The sequence below is a fragment of the Periplaneta americana genome, chromosome 15 (genome assembly GCF_040183065.1).
Source record: "Periplaneta americana isolate PAMFEO1 chromosome 15, P.americana_PAMFEO1_priV1, whole genome shotgun sequence".
NCBI lineage: Eukaryota > Metazoa > Arthropoda > Insecta > Blattodea > Blattidae > Periplaneta > Periplaneta americana.
In genome coordinates, this window is record NC_091131.1 from 45,037,759 (window position 1) to 45,061,047 (window position 23,289).

A 23,289-nucleotide genomic window follows, 5' to 3' on the forward strand; every position below is an offset into this window, starting at 1 on the left:
TATTTCCATTTCGTACTATAGTATGTTCTGGTCAAGAGACATAACACATACTTTGTATTTTTGGGATTTACTTCCTAATCTATATCTTTACTTACTTCAAGTAAAACGCCTGTTTTTTCACTAATCATATGTGGATTTTCTGCAAACATATTCACGTCATACGTATAAACAAGCAGTAGATGTAACCCATTCATTTCCAAACCTTCTCTGTTTTCCTGGCATATTCTAGAACTATTAGGACTAGGTCATCAAGATCTGGGCCCTGCTGATAACCATCTTAGTGTTGTAGAACAAATTGACGATAATAATCAATCAAAGCCTAAAAAATCCAAACAAATGAACAAAACAATATCACATATTTTATTCAGGTCACTTAACCACAATCATACGGAATTTACTTTTGAAGATAAAACTTAAGGTTATGTATATTTATAACATACATAATGTAACAGTAGATACAACAAATACACAAATACTATATATTAAAAATTTGGTACTTCAATATTTTAATTAGAAATTGTATGTCGAAGTGATTATTAATTAATAAACAAGCAATCTTAAAAAATTCGGATGGATTTTTATACATACAAAACAACAAGATGATGATGAGTACTTGTGTTACATGCCTCCTGACCAGTAAATCGTAGCTGTGTTGTTAGTAAGCTCAAAAATTATTTATCTTTGTTATATCAGACTTCTTGTGCAATTACACTGTTTCCTTCATGACTCCAAAAATTCCTTGCTATGTCCAAAATCACATTCCCTTCACTTTCGTGAGTGCCTCCTTCGAGATATGGAGGTGTGAATTCTCTATATGCTAGGCATACCCTGCGTTCGGTAACATCTTGTCTAAGAACACAATGTTCCCATACATAACGAGCTGAGCCATACATGACCAACAATGAGCGCCTTGGCATTGGAACACGCACAACAATGTCGGAATCATGTGGAGAGTTCTCTAGAGAAATATGATTATTAACACAAGCTGTTCCATTTTTAGAAATTACTTTTCCATCTTGATTTAGAACAGCTGGATAGGTCTTAATATCTTGAAGATTGTAGCGGCCAGAATCTCCCTGGTAGGGAGTCAAAGTGAGCACACAGTCTGATAACAGATTGACTGTAATTATTCGTTCACCCCAAACCCAGCAGTCATCTATGTGAGGGTCAATTGATGCTCCTCTCGTTGGATTATACTCCAAAGAACATTGCTCTATGGTCTGATAGTCATGTAATATTTCAACATCTCTAAATTTTTCTTGAACAAATTTCGTGAATGCTGGAAAACCATTGAAGTCACCAAGTTTTAGTCGTTTCTTCTTAAAATTACACTTTGGTCCAAAATTCTGAAAATGTACAGAAAAAAAGAAGTAATTATACATCTTTCAATAGTGAGCGAGTATGCTGAAAACAAAACACTCTGACCTCTAAGCTATGTTATCACCAGACATCGGATTCTAGGGCAAATGCCTATTTTGTTTCTTTAGGAGAAAAGTAAAAATAATTATTAATATTTGTGTTTCATGGAAATTGAAAGGTATTCAAAGAGTTTTATAGTGCCCTAAAATGCCCTAAAACGGTTATTACAGCCTAATTTGTTAATATTCGCCTAAAAATGCCTAACTCACTGTAAAGTTTCGCATTTTACTCTTACTTTTTATAATTTATACATGCATTCACTGCGAAATTTAAGGCATTTAAAAAGTGGAAAGTTTGCTTCACACCGGCCATGAAACCATTGATAAAGGAAACAAAATGTTTTGAATCTCACGACACTCGCAATAGATTTCACTGAATTTAACATGTTTGGAGGCATAAATGCCGACAAAGAACCAGCCTTAGTTTTGAAGCAGGCAACAATCACAACATGTGCTCCTACCGATTCAGAGATATATTATACTATAAAAATGACTGTTTTCGGTCTGAAACCGATTAGCTGTACTGCCCTTCAGAGTGTCATAAAATCACAATTTTTGGAGAAAGAGTGTTTTTGAAATATTTATGAAAAGTCGTAAAACTGCGAATTAGTAGGGTAAACCGTTACAAAATATTTAAAAGAATGGCCCTCCTAGTGTTAACACTACCAGGAAATGCAACAATAAGTGGAACTTTGCATTTTTGTCCAATTGAATCTCAGTAACAATGGTTCATTTGAATGCTGTTAACAGTTGCTCTTTCCCTCACCTTATTTGTGTTGAGAAGTTTTGAGCGGTAGGACGTTTTCCTGTGAAGTTTAACGCGATAATGCCGAAAAATATATGTGCAAAATCTACATTGATCCGGCAATGGCTAACAGAATATTCAGAATTTACTTATGATGCAAAAATAATATTCTGCAAGATTTGTAGCAAACAGGTAAGTATGTAACAATAGTTGAAATATATAAATTCTATTAATTTTAATGAATAGGCCTAAAATATTTATACATTGACTGAGCTATCCTGAGGTATAATTCTTTTTAAGACCACTACACTTTAACCTTTTAAATTCCGATAGTTAAAGTATTTGCAGGTCATTAAAATTTTGATTGTTCGAACCCACTAACTTTGTGATAGAAATACGGCAATACAACAATTAGGATTTTATTTTAATTCAGTTTACTTTACATTTTTAGATTTCGCAAGAAAAGAAGTGCCACCTAAAGCAGCATGTGCAAGGAGCGGCTCATAAGGCTAAAGCTCAGCAGAAAAATCAACTGCAACAAACTTTACTAACACAGCCTACTTCATCCAATCTCAGCAGAAATAAGTATGATACCTTGATGTGCCTAAAATGCCTATTTTCATTAAAATAGAGCCTAATTTTACAAATTTTGAGCTTATTTTAGGCGCCTAAAACTGCAATTTTTAGTGCCTAAAAATCCGATGTCTAGTTATCACTTATATTCGCCCAAGAATGTTTACGAATCGTTAAGTGAATCATTTGTGAAAGAATATACTGTAGTAAGTGCATAGCTTCAGTATTAGAGTCGCCAATGTTAACCTTTTGAGTGGGATGAAAATTATTATGTTGTCTTACAGTTAATCTTCTGCTTGCAACTGTCTGGACTCTGGACCTGTCACATATACATACATTAGTCTCCTTCACTGTGAGTCACATATTGCACAAAGATGATGATTTCTCGGAGTTGTGATTTTGGAACTGTAGTCATAGTCTGAACCAGTGACAAAATCGCAGGTTTTCAAATCACACCCCACCACTAAATAGGGATATCCTGAACTAGCACCAACATATAGCGCACGTGTACTATGAGGGATGCGCTTTGCGTGTGCATTTGTTTTTCGGTATATAAACATTGAGGATATATGTAGTGTATTAGTATATTAAATATTCTTAAAAACAACTAAAAATGGCAAATTTCTGTTATGTTCCTATATGTAAAAACGAGGGAAAGCTTTTTGTCTTCAATCAGGTCCCGAAATATTCTGAATATATGCTTTAAACCTTAAAAAATATAGGTAATAAAATTATAATAAATAAATAAATAAATAAATAAATAAATAAAAGTAACTACTTCAAGTAAGGAATTGTTGACTATAGTTTCATTTTGCAAGAGGAAAAAGAAAAATTAATAAAAACATATGCAACCTCGACAGCAAGCTGTTAGCTTAGATTATATGCAGTAGTTGTAGGAGACTCCGCATTTTACGCCTGCAGTAAACTCTCGATAAACTGGAATGTTTATTATCCAGGACAATCCCTAGTGAAATCCATTTCGTGAATAATGTTTTTAATGTACTGTAACTTAATTATTAAAGCCATGTTTTAAGTTCAAATTTTCAAAATCATCCCACACAATATTCAAAACTGCATGTCCTTAACCTACAAAACACACTACTAATTGTGATACTATTGCGATCATATTATATCAGCCTATTAAAAATTGCATTTGATCTTTCTGCAACTACAGAAAAATTACAAGGAATTCAATCCCTATATAAAAAAAAAAACACATTGATGGCTGCATATCCTGTTTTTAGCGTACGGTTCTTAAATACTAATTATTAAAGAGGGCAATATTCACTTTCGACATATTTCCTATTTTTTTATTTGTGCATATGTTCTCAAAGTTCTTGTTTAGGTTCATGAACATTCAATTTACTCGTGTATATATTCTGCATACTGCAGATTTCCCCACCCATCTCGGGGAATCGCTCAATATTAAACAGGTTTACGTTATTATTTATTGTAAATTAAATTAAATTATGAGGTAAGAAAATATTGAATTATATTAAATTATACTAGGTTATACAAAATAACTGTAAATATAATTTTGACACACACAGAAAACCTACAAGTGGGAAAACGTAATCAACTGTAGCATATGACAAAACATAGCCCTACAACATGTTGCTCCACATGGAACGCTCCTGCCATCTGACGGTAAAACTTCACATAAGATATCCCTATTGTAGTACAGTTAGCACCCAATCAAAGAATGGTACTGATCAGAAACAAGGAACTATAGAATTGAACCCAAATACTTCGTCTTGTGATGTTAATTCAATGTAAAATTCAGTAAACACACGTGATGTCTCACTGAAACACGCAATTCAGCATTTATTAAGTTTTTATTAAGTTAGTGTGATGGTGATAAGGGATGTTATTTTCTTGTAACACATAATTTTTTTCGAAGTTAAAACCTAAATGAACGATGTTTCTTTGTGGATGGCTTTATTTTCTATGGGATCGAATTAACGACAATGATCATATCTCTACTGTACTCAGTTTGCAACAACAATATGCTATCCTCATATGCTGTGGAAAAACAAAGACTTACGTCATGGTACTAAGAATATCTATGGCTTCATTAATAAAATATGTAACCTATGCTCTCCATTAAGAGTTGACACTTCCAAATTAAACTCAGGGATGGTTGTTAAAGGAGAAGTAATTCTATTCGAGTGAAGGCTGAAGAAATGTTGCCTATACAGGCAACTTTCTTTACAGCAACATACAGTAGAACCCCTATTATCCATGGTAATGAAGGGAGTGGGCTGAACAGTTAATCACAAAAATTGGATAATCCATTCCATAAAATATTTTCCCAAATTTAGTGAATAATGCTTAAACTTTCGTAATTTTTTTTTTTATTTTAGTGGATTATTTTACGACGCTTTATCAACAGCTTAGGTTATTTAGCGTCTGAATGAGATGAAGGTGATAATGCTGGTGAAATGAGTCCGGGGTCCAACACCGAAAGTTACCCAGCATTTGCTCATATTGGGTTGAGGGAAAACCCCGGAAAAAACCTCAACCAGGTAACTTGCCCCGACCAGGAATCGAACCCGGGCCACCTGGTTTCGCGGCTAGACGCACTAACCATTACTCCATACGTGTGGACACTTTCGTAATTTCCTCTGTGGTCTTGTATTGAACACGCTAAATAGTAGATGAGAAGTTTGCTGATATAAGTTTGGTTGTTAATTTTAGGAGACAAGGAAATTTCTTGTAATTGCTATCTGTGAAAAGACAGGAATATTGGAAGTCTCATACTGTAGATTAACATATAATTTATATACGTCATTCTTTATTTTTATTAAACTGCATAAGGTTGTGACTCCAATCTCGTATTCTGAGATGAGCCACTGGTTCTCATTTCCCGAAACCACTCAGTTATTTGCATTTTTTATACTTAGTACAACACGATTTCTTTTGATACTTGTGGAAGACATTTTATATAGAAGTTATACAGCACGATAACTCGAACAGTAATCCCTCTCTAGAAAAAATAACTTGTTAATATAATGTAGTCCACACCTGTGGAGTAACGGTCAGCGCATCTGGCTGCGAAACCAGGTGGCCCGGTTCGAATCCCGGTTGGGGCAAGTTACTTGGTTGAGGTTTTTTCCGGGTTTTCCCTCAACCCAATACGAGCAAATGCTGGGTAACTTTCGGTGCTGGACCCCGGACTCAATTCAACGGCATTACCATCTTCATTTCATTCAGACGCTAAATAACCTAGATGTTGATACAGCGTCGTAAAATAACCCAATAAAATAAATATAATGTACAATAGCATACGCAACATATTTCTGTAGGAAAAAATGCGAGAGAAAGACAGTTGGATATCCACCAATCGGTTAATAGGGTTATGGATAATCGGGATTCTACTGTAGTATGAAAATATCATGAGAATACTACTCTTACAGAATGCTGAAAAAAACTTCACAGTATAAAAGTAGACGAAAAGTACACCTTCCATTCATAGTAGGAGGCCTATTAATGTACTCTGATTTCATCATATATAAATAGTTTCACCGATCAAGTCTAGGTACTAGAAATATTTGTTGTAAATAATAATTCACCTGCTTTCTCCTTCCACTCTGAGAGGGAGCCCATGACATCTCATCGATTCCTTTCATCAGCCTGTCTTCTTCAGCGCAACTGAGGAAATCCAGCTACCAGAATGAATAAGAATTAAAAATTACAAGAAATATGTTACAAAATCTGAATACAATTTAGTAATTCTTTCTCTAAAAATTGTGTTACCTGAATAAAAATTCCAGAAAAATTAACTGATGTTCCATTATGATTGGGATGATCTTTATATAAATTGACATCCCACCCAGACCAGGCTTTGTTACACCAGGGACAGTACACGTAACTATTTCTATCCTGGGGAAAAAAAGAAATAAAATTAAACGTCAAAATCTGAGGCACAACTGCGGATATTCTGCATGACTTGAGCACATTTGCTGATACCTAGGTAACAGGAAGCTGAGGACTGTGACAAGGTTAGAGTAGGTTAGATAAGATAATCAAGTAACAGGAAGTCGAGAAACATGTAAATTACTATAACTTAATGTACTAAGAGAATAGAGAAGAATTTATTCAATTGCGTTGATTATATTATAAGTTACGAAATGATTACGGTAAATAATATTTAGGGCGCCATACTTAAGCAAACTACGGTACTGCTTTTGTAAACGATTATTCTCCCTGGGCCAAAAATACAATATAATCACCTGAACTTCACGTGCGGTAGTTTCTACAAAATATTTAACAAGATTCAAGGCCAATTTTGATATCTCCCCACACCGTACACGGGACTGACGTCTGATTTGCGTTTTATTATGAGTTAGATGTGTTAAAAGAATTAAAAGAAGGGATAGGTCGAAGAATGTGACATCAATATAAGATTACCTCACTGCCAATAGTTAACTTAGGCCTACCTCAAAATACTAAAAAGAGCAGATTTGTCTGTATTTGTGAAATGTGTATCGTCAAATGTATATCATCATGTTTACGAAAAGGCACTTTTCGGTGTCACTAATTTATTTTGTGTGCACAACGTTGTAATTTTGGAGGTGAGTGAAAGGAAGGTAACCGTGTTCTGAAATGTATCCAATTAAGTACGTTTCATCTCCCAAGTGTAGCGTGGAGAGATATCGAAGTTTCACCAAAATTCAGAGTTGTACCAGTTGTATTATCATTTGGTAAATGCGCTATTCTTGAATACTGAGATCATAGCCAGTCAATACAGAACTAACGTTAACCGGCTAGGTTATGTTTCTATGCAGGTAACGTGGAGCAAAGTGTCCTCTCTTACTAGTCTGTATACTTCTAAAAACGTAATACCTTTAGCGCTTTAGCCTCTATGCTCTCAAGTTTCACACAGCACCGTATTATACTAAATAATTTTATACTAACATTTTGATCAGGAAGATAATCTTTCCTAATTATACCAAATTCTTGTTCGCATATTAAACAAGTTCTTATGCCTTTACAGCCACATGGTCTAGTAGTATCCATGATTCCATAAAATACTACGATTTAATTAACATTTACACATATATATATCATTAAAAACCTTTACACACACTACCAGACATTACAAAGTATAATTCCTCCATGATGCGACATTCACCCCCATAGACAAATAACACGCCAATGTGGCCAGTAGAGCCAATAGTAACAAGTTTATATGGCATTAAGATAACAACGTTTACTAAGCAAAATTGTCATGAATAACATTATAGGAAACAGTATATGTCAACTGTTAGTATTGAACCTTATAATTTAATCTACAGACATATTTCTATTTATTTTAAATGAAATATTTTCATTCTTTTTCATCTCCACATTTGGTCTTGGTCAGTGTTGCAAACCCTAGTTTTACTTATGAATTCTGCCAATAGGTGTATAATGAATGGGAAAATAATTTATTGAATGAATGCCGTTAAGTACGAATCACGTACAGACTAGAAGTTTTATTAAATGCGCGTGTTCTTTGTTTGTAGTATTTGTGTTATTAAAATGGAAAGTTCACTATAAAATCCATGTCAATACATGATAAAGTTGTGATAATTACTTTCTTACTCTTATTTATAGCTCTATCTATCGGACTATAAATGCATTTCTTATTTTAGTACCAAACTCTGCTACAAATTCCGCGAAAATTAAACATGAATTGAGAAATTTCTGATCATGTTTGTAACAATTCAATGAATTTTAAATCATCTGAGTTCAAATTATTATACATACTTCAGAGAAACAAACGTATTAATTGTCACAAAGCATAAAATGTTTGACTATGACTCAGCTACATACAAAAATTCAGATCGTGTCGAATATGATACAGCACACCAGACGCCAGTTGGTTTTGAAAACTCATCTTCATGTGATATTTGCGCTCCAGAACCAAATACAAATGGATTTAAATTTAAGGTAATCAGTGAAAATGGTCTAAAATCGTAATGATTAATAGGCCTATATTAGAACATGTTGGTAAGGTAGACTACTGTGTAGATTTTAAGTTTTCTGACAATTGTAATGATAAATCACATCACATCGCTGTAATTATTGCAAAGAAAGATGTACTGTATCATACATATTAAGGTAAGCTAAAGACATCTCCTATGAAGGCGCTTGGACGTTGTATTGAAGACAGAACTCCATGCTTTCTTGGCCTCGGCACTAGAATGAGATGCTGTGGTTGTAACACTCTCTGGTCACCTTTTACCTCATGGAAGGGCCGGGGGTACTCAATTTTATAGAAGGCTGAGTGAACCTCGGGGCCGTTCTGTAAGTTCTGGCAACGAAAAAAAATCCTGTGAATACCTGGGATTGAACCCAAGACCTTCCAGTCTGCAGCCAACTCTACCAACTGAGCTATAAACTTTTTTTTTCCTTCGAGGTCTAGATGTTTATTTTTTGTGTACCGGTACTAAGCTTTATGTGTTTTCTCAAACTGTTTATTGCATGACCAAGCTGTTTATAAAATTGATAGGCCTACGCTTACTTGAAATTATTTTCCTTGGTTTTAATAATCTTATTTGAAAGTGATGCCTCGTATATAATTAATATCCTTATATAGTAAAATAATGTTTAATCTTTCATCTTACTGAATATATAGGCCTATACAAAGAATTCCTCGACTTTCTCACTATCAGGACTCTTAGTGAAAGGTGATTTCAATAGGGAATTAAAGCTTATTTGTCGGAAGCCAAATGATAGGCTACATTTGGCTGTGAGGGCAATGCTTCATTTCTTCAGAAATGAAAGAAGGAAATGTCAAACTATTCGATTTCCAGTCGAGAAATTCTCTGTGAAAGTTTTAGTTTTGTTTTATTATATATTAATGTAAATAGTTACAGTAATAGAATTGTTTTTTCTCATTACAGTATGTTTCGGAGGATAAATTTTTAAGGATTATGAAACACGTTAAAAGAAACAAAGTTAAAGAAAAAGAAGAAAGAGAATGGTTGGAATATCTAAACAGAAATAAAGAAGAAGAGCCCAGTTTTATTACACATCATAATGCAGCAGAAAGGATGTTAGAATATGACCTGAGTGAAGAAGAACAGGATGAATTACAAGACTATTATAATAATAAACTGAAAGAACCTGAGCGTCAAGTTGTATGGCATGATTATTTAAAAGAATACGAAGAAATTTTAAAGGACAGTGCTCTGGAACCTTCCAAGACAACTACACATATTCATGCCGAAAGGATAGAAGATAAATGGGATGTAGATAATGATGAGAGAGTTCAGCAGAAAGCCAATGAGAAACATATGCCCACTTCGAAAAAGAATTCTGATATTAAATTTCTTTCAGATACAGGTAATGAAGCACCACTAGAAATTATACACGAAGAACATTCATCGTCAAATGAGAGTGATTATTCTATGTTGAGCGATATAGAATACAATATCCCTCAAAGTCCAATGAATAAAAATAGGAATTATAATTCAGACATACCGAACTATTCCAAAGAACATTGTGAAAGAAATTTATATGTTGAACCACTAACCATTGTACCAAAACTAAATCTTTGTGAAATAAATAAAGACGTACCAAAACTAAATCTTTGTGAAATAAATAGAGACGGAATACATTCAAGAAGAATGAGAAATTCACAGAAAAAGATCGATGTTACACTTGATGGTATACTGAAAATGCTAAATAACATGCCTGAACCAGATGGAAATCAAGATTTGCTAAGACGACTCAAGAGGGCGGCTGAATTTTCTGCCCGTTTCTCGAGGAATTATCTGTATCAACTGAGACGGCAAGTATGTAAACATATTATTATTATATTATTTTTCTCCTCAAATATTAAAGTATGTAAACGTTTCAGTTTGTATTTGTCTTATATCATATATTCAGTAGTAGTTTACCTACGTCCTTCTTCCACAAGTCACGTCATCAATTTATATTGCAGTGATCACCACATGAAAACTTCATGGTTGATGAATCCCCTCCCTCAAAATTTGCTATGTCAGTGTGTCTTTGGCAGCCTCCAATAAAGACATACAGTGTGTCAACTAAAAATAAGTGCAGTTTATTATGTTTTGCAGTAGTTACATATTCAGTGCTTGAACGTGCATATGTTTTGAAAATATGCATGCAGAAAAAAAAATCATGAGACATAACAAAGGTAAACTTTAGATGTAAATTTACTGATCACTCAGTTCTGTGTAGAAAAAAAATGTCAGTAGCTACTAAACTTAGTAATAGGTAGTGCTTTTCTGACGGAATGGCGTTCAGGCACCTTTTTGTTGTATTTTTCATTACAGAACCGAAAAATGTGGTAATAATTCTGCAGTGCTCGGGAAAAGTGACATGTCAGTTTCCACAAACCTTTTTTGATAATTTATTCACAACTTACGGAACATCTGCTCGCTTGGAAAAAAATACATAAGTATTTCTCCCATTACAATAATTCATACAGAAAAAAATCAAATCGACATAAACCAGTGTAAATTGTCAATAAATTATCAAAAAAGGTTTGTGGAAACTGACTTATGTCACTTTTTCCGAGCACTGCAGAATTAATTATATATATTATTATAATGTACCGAAGTACATATGATATTTCCATGCAGATATTCTGCGTCATCATACGATGTAAGAGTAATGGAACGGAGAAAAATTCTCTCCGGCGCCGGGATTTGAACCCAGGTTTTCAGCTCTACGTGCTGATGCTTTATCCACTAAGCCACACCGGATACCACCCTGGCGTCGGACAGAATCGTCTCAGATTAAGCTCCAACTCTTGGGTTCCTTCTAGTGGCCGCCCTCTGCACTATGTCATAGATGTCTATGAACGTAGGACCGAAGTCCACACATGTGCTGAGGTGCACTCGTTATGAGTGACTAGTTGGCCGGGATCCGACGGAATAAGCGCCGTCTTAAATCACGAAGTGATTTTACGCATATCATATATATTATTATAATGTACCGAAGTACATATGATATTTCCATGCAGATATTCTGCGTCATCATACGATGTAAGAGTAATGGAACGGAGAAAAATTCTCTCTCGTGATTTAAGACGGCGCTTATTCCGTCGGATCCCAGCCAACTAGTCACTCATAACAAGTGCACCTCAGCACATGTGTGGACTTCAGTCCTACATTCATAGACATCTATGACGTAGTGCAAAGGGCGGCCACTAGAGGGAACCCAAGAGTTGGAGCTTAATCTGAGACGATTCTGTCCGACGCCGGGGTGGTATCCGGTGTGGCTTAGTGGATAAAGCATCAGCACGTAGAGCTGAAAACCCGGGTTCAAATCCTGGTGCCGGAGAGAATTTTTCTCTGTTCCATTACTCTTACATCGTAGAATTAATTATGTTTTTTCTTGAACTCCGTATAAGTCTTGAAAGTCTTAAAGTTGGACGAAAAGAAGGTTAAAAATGATAAAATTTCCGTGCACTGCACCGTAATCATTTCTCCATCTGCTATAATATATTCTACACAGAGTTCCACCACATTTTTCTCCAGAAGAAAAGCACTAGTAATAAATTTAATTAGACATATTCTGTGAATGATATAATGTGAATTAATTATCACACAAAATGGGCGACATTTCCAATAGTTGCTGTGTGAGTATCGAATATTAATAATATAACAATGAATGGGAGTAAATGCGCACAAATGTGCATAAGGTGAGTTTATTCAGTCTGAGCAAAACTTATTAAGCGATGAACATCTTTCAGCTATAATATAACAATAGTACTTAAGTTTTAATCTGGTGAACTGCTGTGAGTTCGCGGATGTAAGTAGCAACAGTAGTGGAGGCCTGACAGAAACACCGGGAACATTTGCTGGGACTCACTATAATAAGTAGTAAGTGGGTGTGTGAACAGACTTATAGTTCTGCTAAACTTGAATGTATTTTGTATCATAATACTTAATTCTAAAAGCAAGTGAAAGTAGATGTATTTTATTTGAAATTTATTTCTAACATTTTTCAGATGTGTGAACTGAAGAAACTAGTGAGAGAATCAGCAACTGTAGCTAGAGGCAGACACACCTTTTATCAAGTGCTGTATCAGAAAATTGCTATTGCACACCAGACAACACATCTTGGTTTGGAGGTTAATCATTAGCAATCTTATTGCTGAATTTCTTAACATTTAATTCTTCACTCTTTTCTTTTGAAAGTCTCGCCTACTTTTCCTTCCTCTCTCCTCTTCATATTTTTAATGTGTGATTCATTTGATTTCGTGTTCTAGCAATAAGAAACTTTGCATATCAGTTTAGATCTCGAAAAGTGAGGAAGAAGAATTCACCATGTGCCCTACAACTAAATACAGAGTATAACAGATAATTCTGTAGGACCAAAAAATTAATCTTTACGTAGATTCGTCCACAGTGCATATATACTGTGAAGTCCCGGCCACCAAGTCACTCAAATGAGTGTGCTCCTTGTGTGATGACATGACCTAATATATATGTCGAACCTAGAGTCTTTTGAGAAGATTAACTCCGTACGTAGATGAAATTATTGGGGATCATCAGTGCAGTTTTCGGCATAATAGATCGACTATTGCTCAGATTTTTTGTATTCGACAGATAATGGAGAAAAAATGGGAGTATAAGGGTACAATACATCAGTTATTCATAGATTTCAAAAAGGCATATGACTCGGTTAAGAGGGAAGTATTATATGATATTCTTATTGAATTTGGTATTCCCAAGAAACTAGTTCAATTAATTAAAATGTGTCTCAGTGAAACATACTGCAGAGTCCGTATAGGTCAGTTTCTGATGCTTTTCCAATTCACTGCGGGCAAAAGCAGTATCACCTTTACTTTTTAACTTCGCTCTAGAATATGCCATTAGGAAAGTTCAGGATAACAGGCAGGGTTTGGAATTGAACGGGTTACATCAGCTTCTTGTCTATGCAGATAACGTGAATATGTTAGGAGAAAATACACAAACGATTAGGGAAAACACGGAAATTTTACTTGAAGCAAGTAAAGCGATCGGTTTAGAAGTAAATCCCGAAAAGACAAAGTATATGATTATGTCTCGTGACCAGAATATTGTACGAAATGGAAATATAAAAATTGGAGATTTATCCTTCGAAGAGGTGGAAAAATTCAAATATCTTGGAGCAACAGTAACAAATATAAATGACACTCGGGAGGAAATTAAACACAGAATAAATATGGGAAATGCGTGTTATTATTCGGTTGAGAAGCTCTTATCATCCAGTCTGCTGTCCAAAAATCTGAAAGTTAGAATTTATAAAACAGTTATATTACCGGTTCTTCTGTATGGTTGTGAAACTTGGACCCTCACTCTGAGAGAGGAACATAGGTTAAGGGTGTTTGAGAATAAGGTGCTTAGGAAAATATTTGGGGCTAACCGGGATGAAGTTACAGGAGAATGGAGAAAGTTACACAACACAGAACTGCACGCATTGTATTCTTCACCTGACATAATTAGGAACATTAAATCCAGACGTTTGAGATGGGCAGGGCATGTAGCACATACGGGCGAATCCAGAAATGCATATAGAGTGTTAGTTGGGAGACTGGAGGGAAAAAGACCTTTAGGGAGGCCGAGACGTAGGTGGGAGGATAATATTAAAATGGATTTGAGGGAAGTGGGGTGTGATGATAGAGCTGGATTAATCTTGCACAGGATAGGGACCGATGGCGGGCTTATGTGAGGGCGGCAATGAACCTTCGGGTTCCTTAAAAGCCAGTAAGTAAGTAAGTAAGAGTAAGGCCACTAAGGGAAAGTACCAAAAGAGAAAGATTCGATCCGGCACTGTGGATTGAACCTCGGCATAGCTTAGTGGTTAGAGCACCCAGTGTGTAGAATTGGGGGGGGAGGGTCCCGGGTTCGATCCCTGGCACCGGAACGAATTTGCTCCAATAATATTTTACAGTATGCATGCATATATTTTGATTTAAGCTTCTTGTTTTTACCTAAAAAGGCGCTGGTACACCATAGTATTGCATATTACCAGAAAGGAAACATTGGGTACTTTTCATGTATCTTTTAAAGAAATTTCACCAACTATAACTAAAGCCATAAAGACTGGGTTGCCACCTCTCCTGGGCCAAGTGGTATTATTCCGGAAATGCCTGGCTTATGCTGTGTCCTATCTTAGTTCCACCAGAATGCTATTTTGTCCCTGTAGGAAGTTTTAAAATCAGCATTAGGAAGAAGGAATAATCAATCAATGTTCTTAATGTATCCAGCTGTTTGCTAACAACATAAAGTCCACTGTAGTCTATTCAGTTGTTTTTCACGAGAAATGAGGGGTATTTTGGTGTTCATTATATATGAAGAAGGAATAATAAAACTGCTGGATCTCTTACCTATAGCACTATTTCATATTTTTTCAGCAAACAAATATTTAGTCCACAACAATAAAATTCTATCCCCATATGACAAAGATCTGAGAAATTAATCTTAGAGGCTTTCAATAATAAAAGATAAAACATGAAGTATCGAGAGAGTTGGCTCAAACAGCATGATTGACTGTCACACATTTGGTACATATGACTTTTATATACACAACTCCTTACATTGTCCTGCCCAAACTTCGAAGAAAGATAGCAGTCCTACTTGAAATTCACTAGGATTGTAATATTAATAGATTTCTTTCATAATAGATTTGTTCAGAGGAGGAGCTGATTTAAATTGTTATTTTACGCACTCAGAAACGTTTCTTATGCAGGCTTACTTCCATCACATGCCGAGTTCTGTGAAAGGTGCCGCCAGCGAGAAGCTGAGAGATCTCCTGAACCTCACCATTGATCTCATGAAGATCTGCAACAAACTGGGTGTTCCACCTCCAGAAATGACTTCTGCACCTCAGGTAAATGTAACGGACTATTCAGTTACTTTGATTTCTAAGTGGATATATACTCAGTTTTGACATTCCAGTTGATTATTATTTAACAATGCTATATCAACTACTAATGGAAACAAAACAAAATACATGGTAGTCAATAACAAAAACAAAAATAATAATAAAACTTCTAAGTACATTGAGATTGATGATGCCAAATTTGACACAGTCCAGAGCTTTGTATATCTTGGATCACTAGTTAATAGTAACAATGATATCTCAGAGGAAATAAGTAGAAGAATACAAAGCGCCAATAGGTGTTATTATGGGCTACAAAAACAAGTTAAATCAAGATTGCTATCTCGTGGCACAAAATGTAGACTATATAAGACCCTAATAAAACCAGTGTTGACCTATGCATCAGAGACATGGCCTCTTAGTGAAAGGGATAAATTTAGATTGGCCGCATTTGAAAGGAAGATATTGCGAAGGATTTTTGGACCTGTAAGGGATGGTGAAACTTGGAGAATAAGATATAATAATGAATTATACCAGCTTTATGAGTCTCCCGATATAATAACATCCATTAAGATTGCTCGTCTGAGATGGGCAGGGCATGTTAAGAGAATGGATGAATGTGAAATACCTAGGAAGGTTATGGAATATGGGATTGTTGGAGGAAGAAGAGTTGGAAGGCCAAAACTACGATGGATGGACTGTGTTATGGACGACATTAAGAGGCTTGGAGTGAAGAACTGGTGGACGGTGGCTAAAGATCGAGACCGAGGAGAAGAATTCTTAAGGAAGCCGAGGCCCGATCCGGGCTGTAGCGCTATGGATGATGATGATGATATCAACTACTAGAGTATGTAGTGTCGATGGGAATGGTGATAGCAAGCTTTGACAGAACAGATATTTAAGCTGCAATACAATTTTCATGTTGTCAAGACGAACTTTATGCACATTGTGTGCGTTTCCTCTTATTAAATATAGACACGCCAAGTGGTCCAGCATTACAGAAAATATTTCACAGAACCAGCTCTGTGGAACCCTGGAGTTCCTACAGTTTGAGAACCACCGATCTAAGGGATATTACACCTGGGCTCTCGTTATGGAATGAGAGCTTGTCCGAGTCCTCATGGAGAAGGAATTTTATTATGAAATTTCGACTAATGTATAGAATCAGTGCCCACCCAGCATTGTGATAATTTGGGAAGCTATGATGGCTAGCAAAATTCAGTTTCGAAAATCATCTGTAATGGCTGAAGGAATCATTGTGCTGATTACATGATACCTCCGTTCTGATGAATCATCACTCACATCTGCTGAGGCATGTGGACGTGAGGCCAGTAGTCAGCTGGTCGGCCTTGGTTCTTGTCACAAAGTATGAAATATTATATTGTACGCTGTACTCTAGTATTACTCTATTAATACTAATATTATACTTACTTACTGGCTTTTAAGGAACCCGGAGGTTTATTGCCGCCCTCACATAAGCCCGCCATTGGTCCCTATCCTGAGCAAGATTAATCCAGTCTCTATCATCATATCCAATCTCCCTCAAATCCATTTTAATATTATCTTCCCATCTACGTCTCGGCCTCCCTAAAGGTCTTTTTCCCTCCGGCCTCCCAACTAACACTCTATATGCATTTCTGGATTCGCCCATACGTGCTACATCATCTCAAACGTCTGAATTTGATGTTCCTAATTATGTCAGGTGAAGAATACAATGCATGCAGTTCTGTGTTGTGTAACTTTCTCCATTCTCCTGTAACTTCATCCCTCTTAGCCCCAAATATTTTCCTAAGCACCTTATTCTCAAACACCCTTAACCTATGTTCCTCTCTCAAAGTGAGAGTCCTAGTTTCACATCCATAAAGAACAACCGGTAATATAATTGTTTTATAAATTCTAACTTTCAGATTTTTTGACAGCAGACTGGATGATAAAAGCTTCTCAACCGAATAATAGGCATTTCCCATATTTATTCTGTGTTTAATTTCCTCCCGAATATCATTTATATTTGTTACTGTTGCTCCAAGATATTTGAACTTCTCCACCTCTTCAAAAGATAAATTTCCTATTTTTATATTTCCATTTCGTACAATATTCTCGTCACGAGACATAATCATATACTTTGTCTTTTCGGGATTTACTTCCAAAATACTAATATTATATTACTTACTTACTTACAAATGGCTTTTAAGGAACCCGAAGGTTCATTGCCACCCTCACATAAGCCCACCATCGGTCCCTATCCTGTGCAAGATTAATCCAGTCTCTATCATCATATCGCACCTCCCTCAAATCCATTTTAATATTATCCTCCCATCTACGTCTCGGCCTCCCCAAAGGTCTTTTTCCCTCCGGTCTCCCAACTAACACTCTATATGCATTTCTGGATTCGCCCAATTCCGAGGCTTATTGTAGGGATTCGTAAGAAGCTGTTTTTTTACAGTGATGGGTTGTTAGCCCTTCGCCCAACCCCCAAGCTCCAGGACCACCCCTTATCGGCTGTCCATGACTGCTTATTCAATATATTCACAGCTACTCTCCATATCTGGAGGCCGTCTCCTCTATCCGCAACCTGAGGACGCGCCATGCCGTGGTATATAATGTTATATTATACTATATTATATTACTTTACATTATATTATACTATATCATAATATATCATTATTATATCATATCATATATTATTTCATTTCATATTATACAGGGTCTGGCAGAATGATCTTCCTGATTAGAAACATAAATAACAAGAGCAACATAGATCCTATTCAAAATTTTATTTTACCATCTTACAGAAGAATGTTTGCCATTTTGACATCACTCTGTTTTAAAGATGATATCGTCCAAATGCTTGTCCTCACGAGTTATATACTCTTCAAACAGTGATTGTGCGGCCTTCTTCCTAAAAAAAGTATGGCTCCATTACTCCAAATTGTACAACAGCACACCACACAGTAACATGCTAGCTGTGGAGAGGTCACTGATGCATTTCTCGAGGGTTTTCTGGGGACCAATATGAATTGTTTTGTTTGTTGACACAGTCCGACAAATGAAAATGAGCTTAGTCATTACTGGGCACAACAGTATCGGCTGGAACATTTTCCAATATGGTCTCGCAAGCATCTTGGCAGTTGAGCCAGTCACATTGCGAAGTTCGTGAACCACCATAACTTTGTAGGGATGGAACTTGAGGTCCAGGTGTAAGATTCGTCTCACACTCCGATCAGATATTCCCAATACCAGAGCATATCTAATGGCTGAACGTCATGGAGATGTGGTAACAGCATGCGTCACTGCTGCAATATTCTTGGGAGCCAGAACATTGCAACATCTACCGGACGACTTCTGTTTGAAAGTTGAACATTTTGTCTGACAATTCTCACCCATATCAGTAGGATTTTCTTATCAGGAATTCTTTCATGTCGACCTCCAATCACAATCTAAACATCAGGTCACAGGAGAGCCAAACCCTAGCAATTCCTGCCCATAGAACATCCCACTATTCATCCTCTTTTACTGTCTCAGTCCCCCGGGAGTGGAATTATCTACCTCAGAAGATTAGGGGCTGCCAGACAATAACCACTTTCAAGAAAAGGCTAAACGATTTCTTATGGGCGCAGTCAAATTGAAGTTATAATTGTGATCGAGTTTAATAATTTAATTTAAGTTAGGTATGACTATTTTTATTATTATTATTATTATTATTATTATTACATAATTATTTTATTGTTGTTATGAAGATAAAAAGAATCGTCATTGTATTATATTAATTATGTATTATATTGTATTGTATTGTATTGTAGTATTGTATTGCTTTGTATTGTATTGTATTAATTATGTTATATTCATAGCATGTAGTAATTAAACGCAGAATAAATATGGGAAATGCGCGTTATTATTCGTTTGAGAAGCTTTTATCATCTAGTCTGCTGTCAAAAAATCTGAAAGTTAGAATTTATAAAACAGTTATATTACCGGTTCATCTGTATGGTTGTGAAACTTGGACTCTCACTCTGAGAGAGGAACATAGGTTAAGGGTGTTTGAGAATAAGGTGCTTAGGAAAATATTTGGGGCTAAGAAGGATGAAGTTACAGGAGAATGGAGAAAGTTACACAACGCAGAACTGCACACATTGTATTCTTCACCTGACATAATTAGGAACATTAAATCCAGACGACTGCGATGGGCAGGGCATGTAGCACGTATGGGGAATCCAGAAATGCATATAGAGTGTTAGTTGGGAGACCGGATGGAAAAAGACCTTTGGGGAGGCCGAGACGTAGATGGGAGGATAATATCAAAATGGATTTGAGGGAGGTGGGATATGATAATAGAGACTGGATTAATCTTGCACAGGATAGGGACCGATGGTGGGCTTATGTGAGGGCGGCAATGAACCTTTGGGTTCCTTACAAGCCATTTGTAAGTAAGTAAGTAGTAATTTTTTATCATACTGGTTGAGTGGAAGAGAAGGCAGAATGTCCTTAACTCTGCCAGTTAAAATAAATTATTATTATTATTATTATTATTATTATTATTATTATTATTATTATTATTATTACTCTAAAATGGGTACGAAATTGCCACAGCAAACACAGTCACCATTTTCTTAAATGCTCAATAATAAAATGCACAATGTTCACCTGTCCATGCCATGATGGTAACTGAAATGGCATGGCTTGTGCTGTTCAAAAACATATGCCACTCAAGCGCAACTATTAAGAAACCTGTATGGCAGCCAATTCAAATCAGGGATATCATTCTGCCGAACCGTGTATTATATATGTTATGTTTACTTACAGGTCATCGAGAAGAAAGTGAAAATCATGATCACATTAATAACAGTGCCCACCACCACTATCTCATTAGACAATTTTGAAGATAACTTGCCAACATCACGCACTGTAACAGCCAGTATGATGACTACAACTGGATGCAGGGATTGGGAGAGTTGTCTGCGAACAGCAGAACGTAAAGTTCCGACAACTTCCTCAAAAGATGCATATTCAGTTAATAGCATTCCTTGGCGGGAGAGGGCCACGAGACTAGCAAGAGCAATATATGGCTCTCCTCTGAAAAAGAAGAATTCAACGTTAAAGAAAGTGGTTGGCTCTAAAACCATCAAGGTAAGGAGAAAGTACAGTATTAATTGAAGATTTCCCCAGAATAAGGTTGCAACCACAAAACCATAACTTTTCAGGAGAAAGGAAAATAATATCAAGGGCATATTTCATTATACATTCGAGCTGAAACTTGAGAAACAAATCACTTTCCAAGTTTTTTAAATACAATCGATCTGAAAGACTGAAATGTCTGACTGTACTACACCTGGATTGTTTAATTCTTTTAAAATCATGTAAGCATTCCGAACATTTTTCCAGCTACTTTCACCACTGAAGCTTCAATGAATTCCCCATCAATAAATTGTTTTATACATGGCCATACATGCCTGAAGGGAAGACTCCACTGAAAATCATGAAAATTTTTCCAAATTTTTTTAGCTATTTCACTTATTCAGAATTTATATTTTCATACCGCAAATGGATTCAGCTCAATTCTGATTACAAATACTCGTATGTTTACACTTTTTTAAAATTAAGGCTGGAAGGGGGCGTGGAACTTAAAGAGCTGTCAAAATTGTGTTTCATCGAAGAATTCTTTTTTAAAATTTCTGATTACAAATCTAGTAACTTTTTGTTGGCTCCCTGAAGTTACTAGATGAATGTAGTGGAGGAGAATATTAATTTACACAAATATTCATTTTATTTTCAAATCTATTTTTCTGTGTTCATTTTTGTTGATTCAACACCAACTTTCTTATGCCAAATATTAATCAATCTGGATGAAATTTTTACTGCAAGTATTTATGAGGTAGCTGCATGTTTCTATGCATTTATTTTATGAGAAATGCTGCCAGTTAAGAAAAATATCAATAAAATAAACTAGCATCATTTCTCACAAAATAAATGCATAGAAACATGCAGCTACCTCATAAATACTTGCAGTAAAAATTTCATCCAGATTGATTAATATTTGGCATAAGAAAGTTGGTGTTGAATCAACAAAAATGAACACAGAAAAATAGATTTGAAAATAAAATGAATATTTATGTAAATTAATATTCTCCTCCACTACATTCATCTAGTAACTTCAGGGAGCCAACAAAAAGTTACTAGATTTGTAATCAGAAATTTTAAAAAAGAATTCTTCGATGAAAAACAATTTTGACAGCTCTTTAAGTTCCACGCCCCCTTCCAGCCTTAATTTAAAAAGAGTAAACATACGAGTATTTGTAATCAGAATTGGGCTGAATCCATTTGGGGTATGAAAATATGTTGTTGTTTTCTAATGCCAGGCGTTTGACAATAAAGTCATTTGACCTCTTGCACTCCAATATTTTTCAAAGATATTATCATGGTCAGCCACTGAAGCACAGAAAATATGAAAATATAAATTCTGAATAAGTGAAATAGCTAAAAAAATTTTGAAAAATTTTCATGATTTTCAGTGGAGTCTTCCCTTAAGAGTGTCTGAGCAATCTCAAAAGATAAAATGTAACGGTAACTCGTAAGGACTATGTTATCGGTATTTTGCATTTTTGTCAGATTCTGTAGATATTGTTTCTTCCAACTGATTTTTTTCAAATCCATGAACTGTTTTCCACATTAACAGCTTCAAATAACACTAAAATAATTCAGAATTCTGTTTCTCCGAGGCAAAATATATATCATTTCTAGCTAGTTTTCGTGAGCAAACATTTAAAGTTTGAACGACTGTGTAAAATCAGTAATCACGTTTGATGGTGGCAGATCACATATTAAAATTAAAACTTCAAGGAATTTACGAAAGCTTAAACATTTTCAGTCACATTTTCTCAAAACGAACTAATGTGCTTTTATACCACTTTGCTTCTAACTCTGACTGATATGAAGAGATCAGCACTGTAAATCACAGTCCCATCTCTCGACGTTAAAGGGAAGTTCGCAAACCATTAAATGCCCATCTGTGCTCTAATCTAACAGTAACACGACCTTGATAATGTAAGGAAAATTAGATAAAGATCGTATAGCAAGATTTATTTAATGATATCTGTTATTTATTGTATCGGTATTTATCTTTCATATTTTTGTTAAGGAACCGGGAAGATACAGAGAGAGCCAGTAAAGTGCGAACCAGCATGTGGTATTTGTGCTATGGTGGTGATTCAAGCATATGTATACAGTTTCATTAACAATTTATAGAATAAAAGCAATTAAAATGTTACTTAGTTACCGATTTTATGAAAGGTGGTGAAACTCGCTGTAGCTCTCATTGAGATATGAAAGCAAGCTCCTCACGGACATTATGTTTCAGTTCTTCCATCATGTGTGAATTTTGTCTTGTATACAAAGATTGCACATTACTGTAGAACACTATAGCTGTTCCCATACCAGAGACCCGTTGAAAAAAAAAAAAAGTAAAATTACACTCCCTGTTGGTTAATTCTCTAGAAAGGAGGGCATAAGTCATATTCACTTATATGTGAACATCAAGTGATAAAAAATAGGTCCTATGATTCTTTTGCTGCTAATTATTTTCTTATCATTTAGGGGCACTTCATGAAGGATATTTTTGCTTTTCAGAGTTATTTTGTGAGTTCACATAGCCATGGAAGTGAAACCAAGTCTCGTGCGAGAAAAATATTAAACATGACTATTTTTCCATTATGTACATTATTCAGAATCCAC

At 35.5% G+C, this 23,289-nt stretch overlaps 2 protein-coding genes across 6 annotated transcripts in view; one reads left to right on the forward strand and one right to left on the reverse strand.

Annotated features, from left to right (window-relative positions):
* Nucleotides 1-337: 337 nt before the first annotated feature.
* LOC138714839 (alpha-ketoglutarate-dependent dioxygenase alkB homolog 4) lies at nt 338-7,949 on the reverse strand. Of its 3 annotated transcripts, none has more exons than XM_069847025.1 (4): nt 7,839-7,949; nt 6,493-6,618; nt 6,309-6,401; nt 338-1,346 (listed from the first exon to the last, which is right to left on the reverse strand). In XM_069847025.1, exons 1-4 carry the CDS (start codon nt 7,932-7,934, stop codon nt 690-692), a joined length of 972 nt encoding a protein of 323 aa, XP_069703126.1. In that variant the 5' UTR covers nt 7,935-7,949; the 3' UTR covers nt 338-689. The 3 variants fall into 3 exon arrangements, with proteins under 3 accessions (XP_069703126.1, XP_069703123.1, XP_069703124.1); XM_069847022.1 differs by having other exon boundaries at nt 7,824-7,949; XM_069847023.1 differs by having other exon boundaries at nt 7,654-7,889.
* A 102-nt stretch (nt 7,950-8,051) lies between these two features.
* Nucleotides 8,052-23,289, forward strand: part of LOC138714835 (uncharacterized) — a 39,497-nt gene continuing 24,259 nt past the window's right edge. The window contains exons 1-5 of one of the 3 annotated variants that reach the window (XM_069847016.1): nt 8,052-8,670; nt 9,627-10,520; nt 12,707-12,829; nt 15,433-15,573; nt 20,365-20,688. In XM_069847016.1, coding sequence (XP_069703117.1) covers nt 8,527-8,670; nt 9,627-10,520; nt 12,707-12,829; nt 15,433-15,573; nt 20,365-20,688 — 1,626 coding nt within the window. In that variant the 5' untranslated portion in view covers nt 8,052-8,526. The remainder of the gene's footprint in view (nt 8,671-9,626; nt 10,521-12,706; nt 12,830-15,432; nt 15,574-20,364; nt 20,689-23,289) is intronic. The other 2 variants (XM_069847018.1, XM_069847017.1) reach the window with 2 other exon arrangements.